The sequence below is a fragment of the Lodderomyces beijingensis genome (assembly GCF_963989305.1).
Source record: "Lodderomyces beijingensis strain CBS 14171 genome assembly, chromosome: 4".
Taxonomy (NCBI): Eukaryota; Fungi; Ascomycota; class Pichiomycetes; order Serinales; family Debaryomycetaceae; genus Lodderomyces; species Lodderomyces beijingensis.
The window spans coordinates 1,960,046-1,974,306 of NC_089973.1; the positions used below are offsets into that span (position 1 = coordinate 1,960,046).

Here is a 14,261-nt window from a genome sequence, read left to right on the forward strand (position 1 = left end):
CTGGTTGAACTTGGCTACACTGTCCAACCTGGAACTACAGTAGTCGGCTCAGTGAGATTGAGAGCTAGTCTTCTCACCGGTTGAACTTGGACTAGACTGGGTGGTCTGTCAACGAAGCCACCAGCTTAAGCTAGTTGAGAGTTAAGCCTGTCTTACTGGTTGAACTTGCCCAAACTGAGGTAGACTGTTTCAGCCTGCTAGAGTCTCACTCTGTAAACCAGCGTTTGCCACGGCTCCAGACTACTAGTGCTCCCTGTTGTCGTTGTGAGCTCTGCCCGTTTCAATTAACCTAAAGCAGCTTTCTCGGCTGGCTGGGGCTCAGCTACCACGTTTGAAACTAGAGTTAATAACAAGGGTAGCGCGCCCCCCTTTATAACCCCAGAAAATATCTCAGAAATTATTTTTTCTCTCCCCCCTCGCTTCACCATGTACTCCTTCAGCTTCCCCAAGACCTGCCCCAGGCAGCCACGCGGCGTCAAGAGCCTCACCACGGCCGAGTCCTTCCCTGCCAGCTCCACCAATGTGCGGTCCACCGGGTTCACCACCTTTGTTGACGGCGCCCCACCCAAGAACACCTTCCGCTCGCGCAACAGCTTTGTCATTGCGAGGGGCGCCCTCTCGTGCATGATGCGGGAGAAGAAGTCCAACTTCACGCTGGTTTCCAAAAGCGCAGCAAGTGTATGTACCGAGGCCATGTCTAGTTGTTCCGCTACTAACCTCCTCTAGCTCTGGGCTGCGGCCGGCCGCCCGTTCAAGCTGTACTTTGAGTATCTCTCCCTCCTCGAGTCGATCTGGCACGACCGCAAGCAGTCGATGTTCGCCCCTGCTTCTACAGCAAACTTGAGCTACACTGGTTGAGCTAGAGTAGTCACAGTCTAGCTGAACCAGCGTTTGCCGTTATCCCACGGCTCCAAGCTCACTGGAAACCCAGCTCTAGCTAGTAGGAACTGAGAGTTGAGTCTGTAGTTACCTTGGTTGAACTCAAACTTGAGCAAGACTGGTTGAGCTTGAACCAGAGCAGCGGAAACCTACTTCGTTGGACCTCGGACGCTTGAGTCTCAGCTGTGTGTAAACCAACCCCCCAGCTCTAGCTGAACCAGCGTTGGAAGATCTCCCACGGCTACAGACTGCTAGTGCTCTCTCTGTCTTCGTTGTGAGCTCTGTAGTGCCTCTATTGTCTGCTGTATTGAAGAGCTACCTCCATTTAGTCCTCTGCCTCTCCCGCACGTGGCACAACGGGCGCACTGAAACAAGCTCCCCCCGATTACGAGCCCTGCGGGCTCACTCCTCCCTTAAAAGCGCCAGAGGCTCCCTTTCAAAGCTGTTTCCAGTCCTCACTCCTCCCTTAAAAGCGCCAGAAGCTCCCCTTCAAAGCTGTTTCCAGTCCTCCCACCACGACCATGGCGATCAAGAAAGCAGGCAAAAGCACAGTTCCCAGGAAGCTCACTTCCCTTTTCAAGCTCCACGGGCACAGGCTTGGCCCAAGCATGAGCCAGGCGCAGTCCCACGTCCCTGTGTTTGCAGTGTCAACGTTGCCCGAGGTTCCAGCTCCAAGCCCCGAGTTGCAGGACCTTTTATTTGAATACCAGTTGCTCAACGTGTTGCAGTGGGCGCCCGCCAGACCCCGAGCAAAGAAGATGAAGCTGAAGCCAATCAACTCGTTCATCGCGTTCCGCTCCTACTACAGCAGGGCCGTGACCAACCCGCAGCACCAGCGGGAGCTCTCGTCCAAACTCGGAGAGCTCTGGAGCCAGGAGCCGCGGCAGGAGGTGTGGGAGCAGTACTCCCACTCGTATAACCTATACCTCAAGAAAGGAGGCAGGCTCAACTTTGTCAGCTGGCTCCAGGGGGCGGAGGAGCGGGACGCTGTAATAGAGCCGCCTCAAACGGGCACAGTAGAAGATGTGTACTTAATATAAAAGACGAGAAGTTCGCGAAAAAAAAATATCTCTCTCCCTCACCATGGACAACACTGCCTTATTGTGGAGCGCAATCCAAAAGCTATTGGCCGCTGTGGTCCAGATCGCCAGCTGCACTATTGTCAACCATGAGACTGTTAGGTACGAGGTGGAGCGAGCCACCGCGGTGGCCAGCAGGGTGTTGGCTTCGGGGGCCTCCCCGCAGGAGCAACACTTGATCATGGTGTTGCGAAAGTGCTCCAGCTTGCTCAATAGAGTGGTCACTGCACGGCTCGCGGTGATGTCAAGCAGCAAAGCCGAGTTGAGACGCAGCCGGCTTCCAAAGGATAAGCTTGGGATCTTGGAGAGCTGGTTCGTGGACCACAGGAAGCACCCATACTTGAATCCAATATGTACCGAGCGGTTGATGAGGGCGACCTCGTTGACAAGGTTGCAGCTTCAGAATTGGTATGTAGAAACAAAGCGGGGTGTCTGGATCTCTACTAACTAGTCTAGGGTCTCCAATCGCAGGAGGAAGGAAAAGCAGATGAAGGTGGCGCCGGAGATTATGGCGTTGTTGAACTAGGGTGGTGTTACAGCTCGGTTGGAGAGGCGCTGGATAGACTACATAGGCCCCGTCTGGAAATACGAAGTCTGAGGTATAGTAGCACCTATGTTACAAGCGCGTTTCAGCTCTGAACCTTACCAGTAGAAGCCAGTGGCCTCTTGAGGCCTCGGCAGAGAGAGCACCTCCTCCAGTTGAAGGGGTAAACCGCGAGGAAGCAGCCAGCTGCACCAAGCTCGGCAGCTAGACAAGCCACGCTGGAGGTGCTAGTGTTTGTAAGTCTGGCTTAACCGTGATGAGGTTCACTACTAAGTCAATGATCACCTCATGCTCTCAGTTGTAAGTTGGAAGGAGAATGTGTGTGCTAACATTGAGAATAGCAGGTTGCCCAATCTCCTGAGTTGGACAAAGCTAGAGGTCGGTCCAAGAGTCGGCGATGAATCAATCGACCAATTTTGAAGAGGACGCTGAGTGAACAATGACCGCTCCACTGAGATTGAATATACACCATGTAATAGTGTAGACCTGCCAACCGTTGTAACTGCCAAGGTTGAAGCTCTGAGCCAGAACTGGCCACGCTGGGGCCAGGCTTGTCAACTCTCAGCCGGCCTTGGTCATTGCTGAAGTCGGTCTAAGTTTGAGTCAGCTCTGAGACTCACACACTGGTTGAAAGCCGCCCTCTACACACTTTCGCAAAGTTCAACTGAGCAGCAAGGTGACCCAATGTTGGCCCAGCACTCTAGTCTCCGCAACAGGGCGAAGCTAAGCAGTCCTCCAGAGTCCACCACACTCAGTTTCTGAACTGGCGCCCCCTATAGCAACTCTCTAGTTTCCGCGACCTTTGAAACCGGGCGAAGTGGCAACTTTACATACCTCCAGAGTCCACCAAGCTCCGTTTCTAAACTCCCCCCCCTCTAGCAACTCTCTAGTTCCACAACCTTTGAAACCGGGCAAAGTAGCAAAGCTGAGCGGACTTCCAGGGTCCTCCAAACTCAGTTTCTAAACTGGCGCCCCCTTCTAGCAACTCTCACGTTCGGCAACCTTTGAAAGTAGCAAAGCTAAGCAGTCCGCCAGAGTCCACCAACCTCCGTTTCTAAACTGAGCGACCCTCTAGCACCTCTCTAGTTTCGGCAACCTTTGAAACCGGGCTAAGCTGGAACTTTACATTCCACCAGAGTCCACCAACCTCAGTTGCTTAACTGGGCGACCCTCCAGCAACTCTCTCGTTTCGGCAACCTTTGAAACCGGACTAAGCAGTAACCTTACCAAGCTCAGTTTCTAAACTGGGCCCCCCTGGCATTGAGAAGAAGCTATGGTACACATGGTCAGTCGTAAAGACAAGTTCAGTGTTCATGTGCACCCTACACAATGGCGATGTCAGAACAAAGTGGTACGAGCTCTAGAGGTTAAGTACGTTTGTATCATTTTGGGGAGCAGTCAAGTCACTACTCGCTCCAGACTTAGATACCTCTACACGCTACAGTTTTGAAAGTAAAGACTTAATGTGAGCTTGGCCAAGATTAGCTACAGCCAGCCCCGTTGAAACCGGGCAAGTTTAAGCTACTAGTGTGGTAACAAGTATCAGGATTCAAAACCAACCCTCTATTCAAGTCTCCAAGTCTTGGAGGCTAGAGACCTCAACCAACGCAGTGTCGATGGTGAGCTCCCGGACTCCCTCTATTCACTGCTCAAAGTTTGAAGCGACAACTGCAGGAGTGCAATGAGGTAACTTCAGCTTGCGGAGCCAGCCAAAGTTAGCGGCCCCTTAGGGGGAGCGCTCAGCCCACTCTCCCGGACTTTGCAGCCCCCTCTATTCACGAAAACAAGTAGAGCCTGTGGGCCGCGCTTTTGCGCTTCGCTTATAGCAGCCTCTGGGTTCTTTCCCTCACCTGCTGCAACGCCCGCCGCATGTGGCGGTTCCGCTTGGCGAGGTGCGCCACCCACTGCACCAGGGTATGGCCGCCCCCCCGCTGCAACTCGGCGAGAATCTCGTGGCACGACTTGGCCTTGAGCGTGAAAGGATAGTCGAGGTGCTCCGCCGTTGCTAGGAAGGCGTCCAAGTGTGCGATTCTCTCGTCGATGGGCAACTCGCGGTGGTGCAATATCGCCCGCACGATGGCGGGGAACTGGCCACGGAGCTCCATTTTGCTGCCGCAGTGCTGCTGCAAGAGCTTCCCCGCGGCGGCCACGTCGCTGGCGACGACGCTGTAGAGGTGCCAGTGCCGCGCCCAGTAGGCAGGCTCAACGTGGGGGAGGATCTCGGCAAACACCGCCAACCTGTTCTCTTTCCTCGCCACGAACCGAAACACATCATAGGCAATGGCTTTGTAGAAATATGCGACGGCCTGCGGGTCAGCGGCAAGGAAAAACTGAGGCGAGTAAAGGACTTGAAAGATCAGGTTGTGCGCGCGCGCTAGGCTTCGCGGTTCTAGCACCGACACCGCCTGGGCAAACGAGCGAAAGGAGTTGTGCAAGAGGGACCTCTGGGTGGTGGCCATTGCGCGGAGCGACTGCTTTAGTGATACTCCCGGTGATAGCAGCTGTAGGAGCGAGTTCACGATGTTGAGGAGGAGCGTGGGGGATAGTAGGTGCGCCCGGCACAACGCCGACCGGTGGAGCTCGAGGAGAAACCCTCGGGCGGCATTGGGGGTGGAGGCGAGGGATACTAGGTGGCGCTCCTCCGCGGACCCCAGCTTGCAGAAGTTGGTAATCAAGAACCGGGAGACCCGCGGGTGGCGGTGGTAATGCCTAATGAGCTCCATGTACTGTTTGGAGTCTAGCTCCAACGCCTCCAACACCTCAACGACATTAATATCTGGGACTGCCCTGAGCAACGGGACAATTGCGGAGCCTGGGGCCACCCTGGAAAGGCACTTGGAGGCTACCCCAGGGGTTAGCCTAGGTGCGGCCAAGATGTACGCCTCCCGCACGTCCTCGTCGCTTCCCTCTAGCACCCTCTCCACGAGCTTGTTCACCAACGCGGGGGACTTTTGGTACACGCGTAGCACCGCCAAGGGGTCCACCCCGACGTTCATCAAGTAGACCACATCGACATCGGCGAGGGCAACCGGGGGGCGAAGCACGGAGGCGAGGGCGCCTCGCAACAGCTCGGGGGCCGGGGACTCCCGCAAGGTGGTGCTGTGGTCAAAGCTGGGACAAACCGAGGTGACCCAGCCGGGCGCCCTCAAGACATCCTCAAAGTGGGTTAATACGGCGGCAGTCTCATCGTCCCTGGCCACCTGCATGGCTCGCTTAAGACCGAGCAACGGAGGGTCTTGTGGAGGTCTCGCCAACACCTCCTCCGCGGTGCCCACACGCTGCAACTCCCTCCACGCCAGTTTGAGTCTCCCCGGGTCCACCCCGAGCGTATACCCCACTGCCTTTGACACCTGCAAGCCGAACGAGCGGTTTTCATAACCTTCTGGCATCGCCAAGGCAAAGTCCACCGCCGCGCAGCGGTTGGACATCCGTGCCACCGCCGATAGAAGCTCATCCACGTCGCTCAAGCTCCCGCGCACGAACAAGTCCCAGCACTGGGGGTAGCACCTGTGGAAAAGCAACCGCTGGAGGAGCACGCCTCGTGAGTGGGCGTCAGTGCATAGCGGCTCGGTGTAGAGGTACACCTGCGGGTGGAGGAGGTGCACGGGGGAGGCCAAAATGGCGGCGGCCTTGTTCTGCGGGTCGAGACATAGTTGTAGTTGCTTGGTGAGGCCCGGGAGGTGCCTGATGTATGGCTGTATGGGCGAGATCACGTCCTGCGCCGAGACAGTGGCGGCGATGTAGGAGGCGATGGCATCGGAAAGGGACGCCTGGCGCAGCCTCGCCAGACTCAAGCATCGAGAACAAACAAACCAGACACTGGGGTGCAACCATCGCATCGGTGATGGGACCAGGGGCTGGGACCAGGGGCCTGGGTTTATGATGATGGACGGTGGAAAAATTTGTATACGCGCACCTCACCTCCTCCACCATGCCTCGAACCACCCCCGCTGTCATCCCCTCTGCCATCGCCCGCCGGATCGCCAGCTTCCTCCCCGTGCGGGACCTCCTCGTGTTCGGATTAGTTTCAAGATCCGCGTATGAGGCCACCCTCGAGCCCCGGCTATGGGTCTCCCTTCTCCAAAAGATGGGCGTCTGGGACAACGCCGTGGCGCTCAGCAAGGAGACAATACGAGGGGGCCACTTGGACTACCTCGGGGACCCCCTCACCTGCCTCGACTACGTCTACCGGCTGGCCAAGAACGCCCGGTACCAAGTGCTCAAGATCCACCGGGCGTTGGGCGTGTACTACTACGACTTGGTGGGCTGCAACAGCTACGACCGGTTGCGGATTTTCCAGGACTTTCACACACCCGAGGAGCAGATGCGGATGTTGAAGAACTTGCAGGCTTACAACAGGGCCGACTTGCTGCCCGAGTCCCGACGCAATGCCCACGGGAAGCTCTGCGAGTTGCTCGAGATCTTTGAAAACGCCGTCTTGCGCGAGATCGAGATCCATTTTGACCTCGAGGAGTACCCTACAACTAAACGGTTTGCCGAGATCCTCGTCGCGTTGGATAACCAGCTGGTGTTGGTGGACTTTTTCCTCCAGAAGATGGCCCAGGGAAACATAGAGGCGCAGGACGTGGACACGCTAGTTGCTGCGCTCACGCTGGAGTTTCGGAGGCACTCGCATATTGTCCACGCAGCGTTCCCCGCTGACCTCTCCATGATGTACAAGGTCTGCGAGGAGCTCATGTCGACGCTAGTGGCCACGGCGGTACAGTTGGCGATCGTGGAGGCCAAGGAACACGGCACCTACCTCTCTGTGGTGCCCCAGTTGTACCACCGGCTCGCCACCACCATGATTCCGCAGTTGGCACAGCCGCACGAGTCCTACCAGCGCGAGCTCTTGGACATGGTGTTTGCTCCGTTTGCCGCAGAGTACATCCGCGAGCAAGTCTCCAGCGTGAAGGAAAAGGTAAAGAAACCGCCGGTGGTGAGTGTAACCCCAGAGTCTACCATCCTTTCCAGCCTCAAGAGTGTTTTCCTGGCGCCGGAGGAGACCCCAACACCGCCCGTGGCTCCCGTGGAGCCGTTCACTCCGGAGGCCATAATGGGGCTCCTCGACGACGCCAAAACGGCATTGTCCCGGTTGTCCAACTTCCAGGACTACTCCATCCACACCCTCCGCAGCGACGCCGCCCAGTCCCAGCAGGAGATAATCACCTTTGTCATGGACACCGTCGGCAGCGACCACTTGCGGCCCGGGTTTGACCGTGCGCTCGCGTTTCTACAATCGTGCAACCCAAAGTCGCCCACATACTCCTCGGTGGAGCCCCCGGGACAGCCGTTGGTGTTGTTCTTTGACTTGATAAACACAGCCGACACCATCATCCAAATGGTGGACCGGTTCTGCAAAGAGGTGTCCCTGACACACAGCGTGCGCAAGTTGGAAGTCCTAGTGGACACAAACGTTGCCGAGGGGCTAAACATAGGGATCGAGGTGTTGGTGCATCAAATCGAGACCATCTACACAAAGCGGCTCCACGATAGCGAATACGATCCCGCACTGGGCTCCCCCAGTGTGGGCCCTACCGAGGCAGCGCAAAGGGCAACCGAGGTGCTCTCGCAAAACATGAACCTCCTCGTGGACAGCGCGGAGGGCTCGGTGGTGGACGTCTTTCAGCAGGAACTAGCCGAGCGGTTCTTCCAAACCGTGGTTAAGGTGTTGAAGGGCCGCACGGTGTCGATGATAGGCGCACCAACGTTGATAGCCGACTTGAACCTCTACTTCGAGGTCGTCATGGGGAGCATCCGCAGCAACAAGCGCGTGGTGGCGCCGCTCTTCCTGGCACTAAAACAAATCGGCAACGTGTACTTGATCAGCGGCAACGACTCCAAGGCGATCGGCCGGTTGGTCAGCGACTTGTCCAAGTTCAACGGGATCTTCAATCAGGAGGAGATCTACGAGTTTGTCCAGCGGCGCAAGGACTGGGCGGATATACGAAAAGACGTGGAAAAGGTGATGTACGGGTTTGGCTTGGGCGATTGTAAGTTTATGTAATGGCGTTGAACAAAAAAGGGGAGGTAAAAAGCTCACTATAAAGCAGTGGCATGGACATTTGCTCAAGACTTGTAGAAACCATTTAGTGCATAGAGTAGTGCGACTATATCGATCCTGTTAATTTCCAAAACTGAAAACCTCTCCAGCATCACCCACGATGAGGTCAGTAACACGCACTATCAAAAGGACGCTCAGTGTGGGAGTGGAGCCACGGTTGCAACTGCTAATCGACAGAAACCAGATCCCCCGGGCCTCAGCACTCCTTCTCCAAAGCAAACGCAGCGGGTACAGCCCGCTGCCGGCCCACGCGTTGCGGCTCATCCAAGTCGCATGCGCCTCGAGCCCCCGGTACTTTGCCAAGAACGCCTACTGCGTGTTGCAAGTGTTGCAGCAGTACCCGGAGGTGAAACCAGCGGTGGCGGTGCAGTGCTTGGAGTACTTTGCCTCGCACAGTGTGGGCAACACCTACGCCAACCACTTGTTTTTCCACCTGTGGGGGGAGATCAAGCTGCTCGGGCCCGAGAAAGTGACCCTCGCTGTTGCCTCAGTGCTCAAGGTCAACGCCGACAATGGCAACAGCATTGCCGCGATCAAGGCGTGGAGGTTGGCGAAGCACCTCGTGGACTCAACAAAGGTTGCCGCCTTGTTGGTGCGGGTGTTCCGGTGCCACCACAATGATGAGGAAGTCCACCACGAACTCCCGCAGCTTGGAAACTCCCCCGAGTTGACTTCCTACATGCTCTCGTTCTATGCCAGGCGCGACCCAGCAAGGTTTGAGCTGTTGGTGAGCGCCCTCGAGACGCCCTTGTCAAGGTCAGCTCGCTGCGACTTGCTACAGGCGTTTATCGACGGGGGCGACAGAGCACGAGCGCGGGCAATCATCGGGAGCATTGGGCAGACGACGCCACGAGAGTTGGACTTGACTGTGAAGTGGTTGATCTGGGATGGCAAGACCCACCAAGCACGGCAGCTAGTGCAGAGGACCCCCATTGAGGTTTCGAAATGGGGGTGCCTCACTTTATTCAAACATACAGGGAACAAAGACCTCCTCAGCCAGCTCCACCGCCTTGCGGGCGACCCCGTGTTGGAGCAGTTTGCCATTGAGATGGTCCGCTCGGAGACCAACCTCAAAGAGTCCATCCGGTGCCTCATCGGCATCCTCAGGGACTCGTCGTGGCACCTCCACCAATCAAACAGACTTTACCAGAAACCGCCCCGCGTGGGGCTCCGCGTGAGGCTCGCGCCTGCAAGTCTAGTCCACTGTATAAAGACCATCGCCATCAAGGCTGTACAGAGACGCGACAGAGAGTCGCTACGGTGGGCAATCGAGGAGCTCCGCCGCTCCGGGTGGTGCCTCGCGTCCACCCTAGAGTTCTTACACTTCCACGACCATGAGGGGTACCTCAAAACCACATTAAAACACTAAACGCCCTATTTCAACCGCTTGTAGTCTGCTCTCTTATCATACAACTTCCCAGTGGTGATCTCCTCGGCATTCTCCGCCATCAAGCTGAACAATTTCTCGTCTCCCTCGTGTTGCTCCCCACCAAACTGGCCAAACCGGGCTTTGAACTTGCCAATCTTGCCCGTGGCAGTCAAGTCCAACGTGTCCAAGTCGGCCCTGTGCGGGTTCCAAAGCACGCTGTTTCTTTGATCGTTGATCATCCGGATTTCATCCTTGGGTGCGGGCGACCTCCTCGAAATGACCGAGCCATCGCTGAGCTCTACTAGGGAGTCGAACTGGTAGAATATAGCGGGCCTGGCCCGGCCTTGCTGGATCTTGCGCATCACTCTGCGGGAGGACAAGTGGACCTCTCCGGCCATTGACACCGACCTGTACCTGACCTGTATGAACTGTTTCATTGCTGAAGTGGTGAAGATTTTCATATTTCTCGCGCCCTCAAAATTTTCTTTTTTTCTTCCATCATCTTCTTCCACCACCATGGCTTTCAACCAGACACCCACGATTGTCGTGTTGAAAGAGGGGACCGACTCGTCCCAGGGCAAGGGCCAGATCATCGCCAACATCAATGCCTGCTTGGCGATTCAAGACACATTGAAGCCCACGCTTGGGCCGTACGGTTCCGACATTTTGCTCGTCGCGTCCAACGGCAAAACCACTGTTTCCAATGACGGCGCCACGATCTTGAAGCTTTTGGATATTGTCCACCCTGCGGCGCAGATGCTCGTGGATATCTCGCGGTCGCAGGATGCCGAGGTGGGCGACGGCACCACCTCCGTGGCGATCCTCGCGGGGGAGCTCCTCAAGGAAGCCAAGAGCTTTATCGAGGACGGAGTTAGCCCCCACTTGATTGCCAAGGGCTACCGTCTCGCGAGCGAGTTGTGCATTGAAAAGATTGAGGAGTTGGCGGTGGACACCAACAAGGGGGACCAAGAGATGTTGGAGAAATGCGCCACCACTGCCATGTCGTCGAAACTAATCAGCCAGAACTCGGCCTTTTTCACAAAGATGGCCGTCGATGCAGTAAGGAGTCTCGACCCGGACGACTTGGACGAGAGCCGCATCGGGATCAAGAAGGTGCCCGGGGGCGCCCTTGAAGAGTCGATGTTTGTCAACGGCGTTGCCTTTAAAAAGACGTTTTCGTATGCCGGGTTTGAGCAGCAGCCAAAGCAGATCAAGGACCCAAAGATACTTGCGTTGAACGTGGAGTTGGAGTTGAAGGCTGAAAGAGACAACGCCGAGGTCAGGGTGCACCGCGTTGGCGACTACCAGGCCATAGTCGACGCCGAGTGGGAGATCATCTTGCGCAAGCTCGACTCTATTGCCGCCTCGGGCGCCAACATCGTCTTGTCGAAGCTCCCTATTGGGGACTTGGCCACGCAATACTTTGCCGACCGGAACATTTTCTGCGCCGGTAGGGTCAGCGCCGCGGACATGGACCGTGTGTTGCAGGCCGTGGGCGGCCAGTTGCAAAGCACGTGCTCGGACATCCGCCCGCTGGAGCTCGGCACCTGCGCCCTTTTCGAAGAGGTCCAGATCGGCAGCGAGCGGTACAATTTGTTCACGGACTGCCCCCGGGCCCGGACGTGCACTTTGATCTTGCGTGGCGGCGCCGAGCAGGTGATTGCCGAGGTGGAGCGCTCGCTCCACGACGCGATCATGATTGTCAAGCGCGCGGTGGCGCACCACGAGGTTGTCGCCGGCGGGGGCGCGATCGAGATGGAGCTCTCAAAGTATCTCAGAGAGTATGCAAAGACCATCGCCGGGAAGCAGCAGTTGATCATCGCCGCGTTTGCCAAGGCACTCGAGGTGATCCCCAGACAGCTCTGCGAAAACGCCGGGTTGGACGCGATCGAGTTGTTGAACAAGTTGCGCAGCGCCCACGCCAAGGGCGAGACCTGGTACGGGGTGGACTTCCAGCTGGAGAATGTGGGCGACAACATGAAGAGCTTTGTCTGGGAGCCGGCACTAGTCAAGATCAACGCCATTGCCTCTGCCACCGAGGCCGCCACGTTGTTGCTATCGGTGGATGAAACTATCAAGAGTGAGAGCCAGGGTAGAGGCCAGGGCGCAAACTAGTGAATGAGATCGTTGATAGTGTAGTGTTATCTATAGCTGACCACCTCGAAAGCAATTCCATATCTCTGCTCTTTGGTTAGATGGTGTACCTCTTTACAGAGATTACTGAAGCCTCCCTCTTCAAGCTTTAGACGTGGAACCTTGTTTCTACCGGAAAGCCAGGGACTCTCGAAAGGGGTTCCTTTATAAAGAGCTCGCTGGACCTATATCTTGCCTCTATAAGCGTCCTTTGGAGCACGCTAATGGGCAGGGCTTCTAAGAGTTGACCTAACACCGCTCACTGTGTTTTCTGGACCTTGAATTTACCTCTAAAAGTACCTTGCCGTTCCCTTTCAACACGAGCAGAAAAATCAAAGGGGTATATACATTTTAGTGCGCAAACGCGTATCTCAAACCAGCCAAAATTCTCCCCTACGAGTGCAATATTATCACGGAACCAACAACCAACTGGTTTCGCTAGTCAGAGCTGTGAGTGAACGCAGCCCATCGGGTCTGGCTCATACCCCCAACTAAGCGCCTCGCAGTGGGCACCATTGCTCAATTCCCCATTGAAACCATCTGCACATTGCTCGTGGAGACTGTTTGCTTAGCGACGCGTCGAACAAAAAATAACAGCTTTACGTATTTTCTCTGTTTACTATTTTTTACTCCTTTGACACCACTCTTTCTCGCGAAGTTGAAAACAAGAGCTGCTTCAGGCAGGGGGGACGATTTTCTTTGCGCGGGAAGCACCACCTTTGGTTCTTTGTGACATTCTCCGAATTCCCTGGTGAAGCCAGGGAAACCCAGGCTGGAGTTATTTAACTTGCTGAGCTCGCTGGTGCCCGAAGCCACTGTTGATTGCTCGCCAGCCATCCGCCATGTCGCAAGTTTGCAAGTATGGGCCGCCGCTGCACCCCAGGCCTAGAGTCTACCACCGGATCCACGAGTTGATTGAGACCCACGCCAACGCGAAGCTTACCGGGGAGTACCACGAGGAGTATGTTCAGACCTTGGCCACGCTCGAGGGTGTCTCCTCTGCCAACCCCGAGATGATTGACTTGCAGCCCGAGATCCAATGGTACATGCGCCCGTTTCTAATAGACTTTCTCATTGAGCTCCACTCGAGCTTCAAGTTGCAGCCGCAAACGCTCTTCCTATGCTTGAACATCATCGACCGGTACTGCGCCAAAAGGATCGTTTTCAAACGGCATTACCAGTTGGTCGGCTGCACGGCGTTGTGGATCGCGGGGAAGTATGAGGATAAGAAGTCGCGAGTGCCCACGTTGAAAGAGTTGACCATCATGTGCCGCCACGCTTACGACGAGGAGATGTTTGTGCAGATGGAAATGCACATCCTTGGTACATTGGAGTGGTCGATTGGTCACCCGACGTTGGAGGACTGCTTGCAGTTGAGCATCGCGGGGAGCCACCTTTCCGGGCCCCTCGACGACACCACTGCGAGTGCTGTTGGTGCCGTGGCGCGGTTTCTCTGCGAGTTGTCGCTATACGATAAGTTTTATTTGGCTGTGCCGACCAGCATAGTTGCCATCACTGCCCATTTGCTTGCGTGTTCAATGTTGCAACTTCCGACAGCTGCCGCTGCGTTGAAACAGTTGCTAGAGAAAACAGAAACCACCGTGGCCCCTTTTGACGACGACGTGGAAAACAAGCAGCCGCCAGTCCACGGCGCGTTCCTTAGCGGCCTCGACGACACCAGCTTGCTCATGATAAAGAAGACCGCGCTAATGTTGATGCTCCACTTGAACAAAACAACAGAGGTGCTTTCCAAAAAATACCAGGCCTCGGGAGTGATCCAGGTTGTGCGAAACTACCACTCCAGCCACCTGCTGGTAATGCAGGAGCTCAGCGAGAGCAAAGACAATGTCCAGCTAGATGCCAGGCTCATACGTCTCGCCGACATCTTGCTACAGCTCCACGACGAGTACTACTACAAACCCAGATCGCCGTCGTTCTCGTCCTCCACGCTGAGCTTCGAGTCGGGACCGCCGGTAACCCCGCCGCTGGCCACCTCGCAGTGCTCTGTCTTTTCCAACAAACGGTCCATCGACAGCGGGGGGTTTGTCTCCTCCTGCAACACGCCGACACACGCCAGTTTCCACCCGTTAGTGCCGCCGCGGTCCGCCACCAAGATCAGAAAGAAGCGGTACGGAAGTAGTTGTGTAGCTGGGTATTCGCCTGTTGCTATAAACTAAATACAGATAACACTAG

At 56.0% G+C, this 14,261-nt stretch overlaps 8 protein-coding genes across 8 annotated transcripts; 6 read left to right on the forward strand and 2 right to left on the reverse strand. All coding sequences in view use genetic code 12, as the record gives it.

Annotated features, from left to right (window-relative positions):
* Positions 1-1,400: 1,400 nt before the first annotated feature.
* On the forward strand, positions 1,401-1,919 carry LODBEIA_P38530 (uncharacterized protein; the record flags this gene model as incomplete). The annotated part of the gene is made up of 1 exon (XM_066974009.1): positions 1,401-1,919. One exon carries the CDS (start codon positions 1,401-1,403, stop codon positions 1,917-1,919), a length of 519 nt encoding a protein of 172 aa, XP_066830791.1.
* A 43-nt stretch (positions 1,920-1,962) lies between these two features.
* LODBEIA_P38540 (uncharacterized protein) lies at positions 1,963-2,484 on the forward strand (the record flags this gene model as incomplete). The annotated part of the gene is made up of 2 exons (XM_066974010.1): positions 1,963-2,366; positions 2,415-2,484. 2 exons carry the CDS (start codon positions 1,963-1,965, stop codon positions 2,482-2,484), a joined length of 474 nt encoding a protein of 157 aa, XP_066830792.1.
* Positions 2,485-4,322: 1,838 nt separating this feature from the next.
* On the reverse strand, positions 4,323-6,341 carry LODBEIA_P38550 (uncharacterized protein; the record flags this gene model as incomplete). The annotated part of the gene is made up of 1 exon (XM_066974011.1): positions 4,323-6,341. The coding sequence occupies one exon, from the start codon at positions 6,339-6,341 to the stop codon at positions 4,323-4,325; it is 2,019 nt and encodes a 672-aa protein (XP_066830793.1).
* A 92-nt stretch (positions 6,342-6,433) lies between these two features.
* On the forward strand, positions 6,434-8,509 carry LODBEIA_P38560 (uncharacterized protein; the record flags this gene model as incomplete). The annotated part of the gene is made up of 1 exon (XM_066974012.1): positions 6,434-8,509. The coding sequence occupies one exon, from the start codon at positions 6,434-6,436 to the stop codon at positions 8,507-8,509; it is 2,076 nt and encodes a 691-aa protein (XP_066830794.1).
* Positions 8,510-8,666: 157 nt separating this feature from the next.
* On the forward strand, positions 8,667-9,935 carry LODBEIA_P38570 (uncharacterized protein; the record flags this gene model as incomplete). The annotated part of the gene is made up of 1 exon (XM_066974013.1): positions 8,667-9,935. The coding sequence occupies one exon, from the start codon at positions 8,667-8,669 to the stop codon at positions 9,933-9,935; it is 1,269 nt and encodes a 422-aa protein (XP_066830795.1).
* Positions 9,936-9,940: 5 nt separating this feature from the next.
* On the reverse strand, positions 9,941-10,372 carry LODBEIA_P38580 (mitochondrial 54S ribosomal protein bL31m; the record flags this gene model as incomplete). The annotated part of the gene is made up of 1 exon (XM_066974014.1): positions 9,941-10,372. The coding sequence occupies one exon, from the start codon at positions 10,370-10,372 to the stop codon at positions 9,941-9,943; it is 432 nt and encodes a 143-aa protein (XP_066830796.1).
* A 79-nt stretch (positions 10,373-10,451) lies between these two features.
* LODBEIA_P38590 (uncharacterized protein) lies at positions 10,452-12,050 on the forward strand (the record flags this gene model as incomplete). The annotated part of the gene is made up of 1 exon (XM_066974015.1): positions 10,452-12,050. The coding sequence occupies one exon, from the start codon at positions 10,452-10,454 to the stop codon at positions 12,048-12,050; it is 1,599 nt and encodes a 532-aa protein (XP_066830797.1).
* Positions 12,051-12,910: 860 nt separating this feature from the next.
* On the forward strand, positions 12,911-14,245 carry LODBEIA_P38600 (uncharacterized protein; the record flags this gene model as incomplete). The annotated part of the gene is made up of 1 exon (XM_066974017.1): positions 12,911-14,245. The coding sequence occupies one exon, from the start codon at positions 12,911-12,913 to the stop codon at positions 14,243-14,245; it is 1,335 nt and encodes a 444-aa protein (XP_066830798.1).
* Between the last annotated feature and the right edge of the window lie 16 nt (positions 14,246-14,261).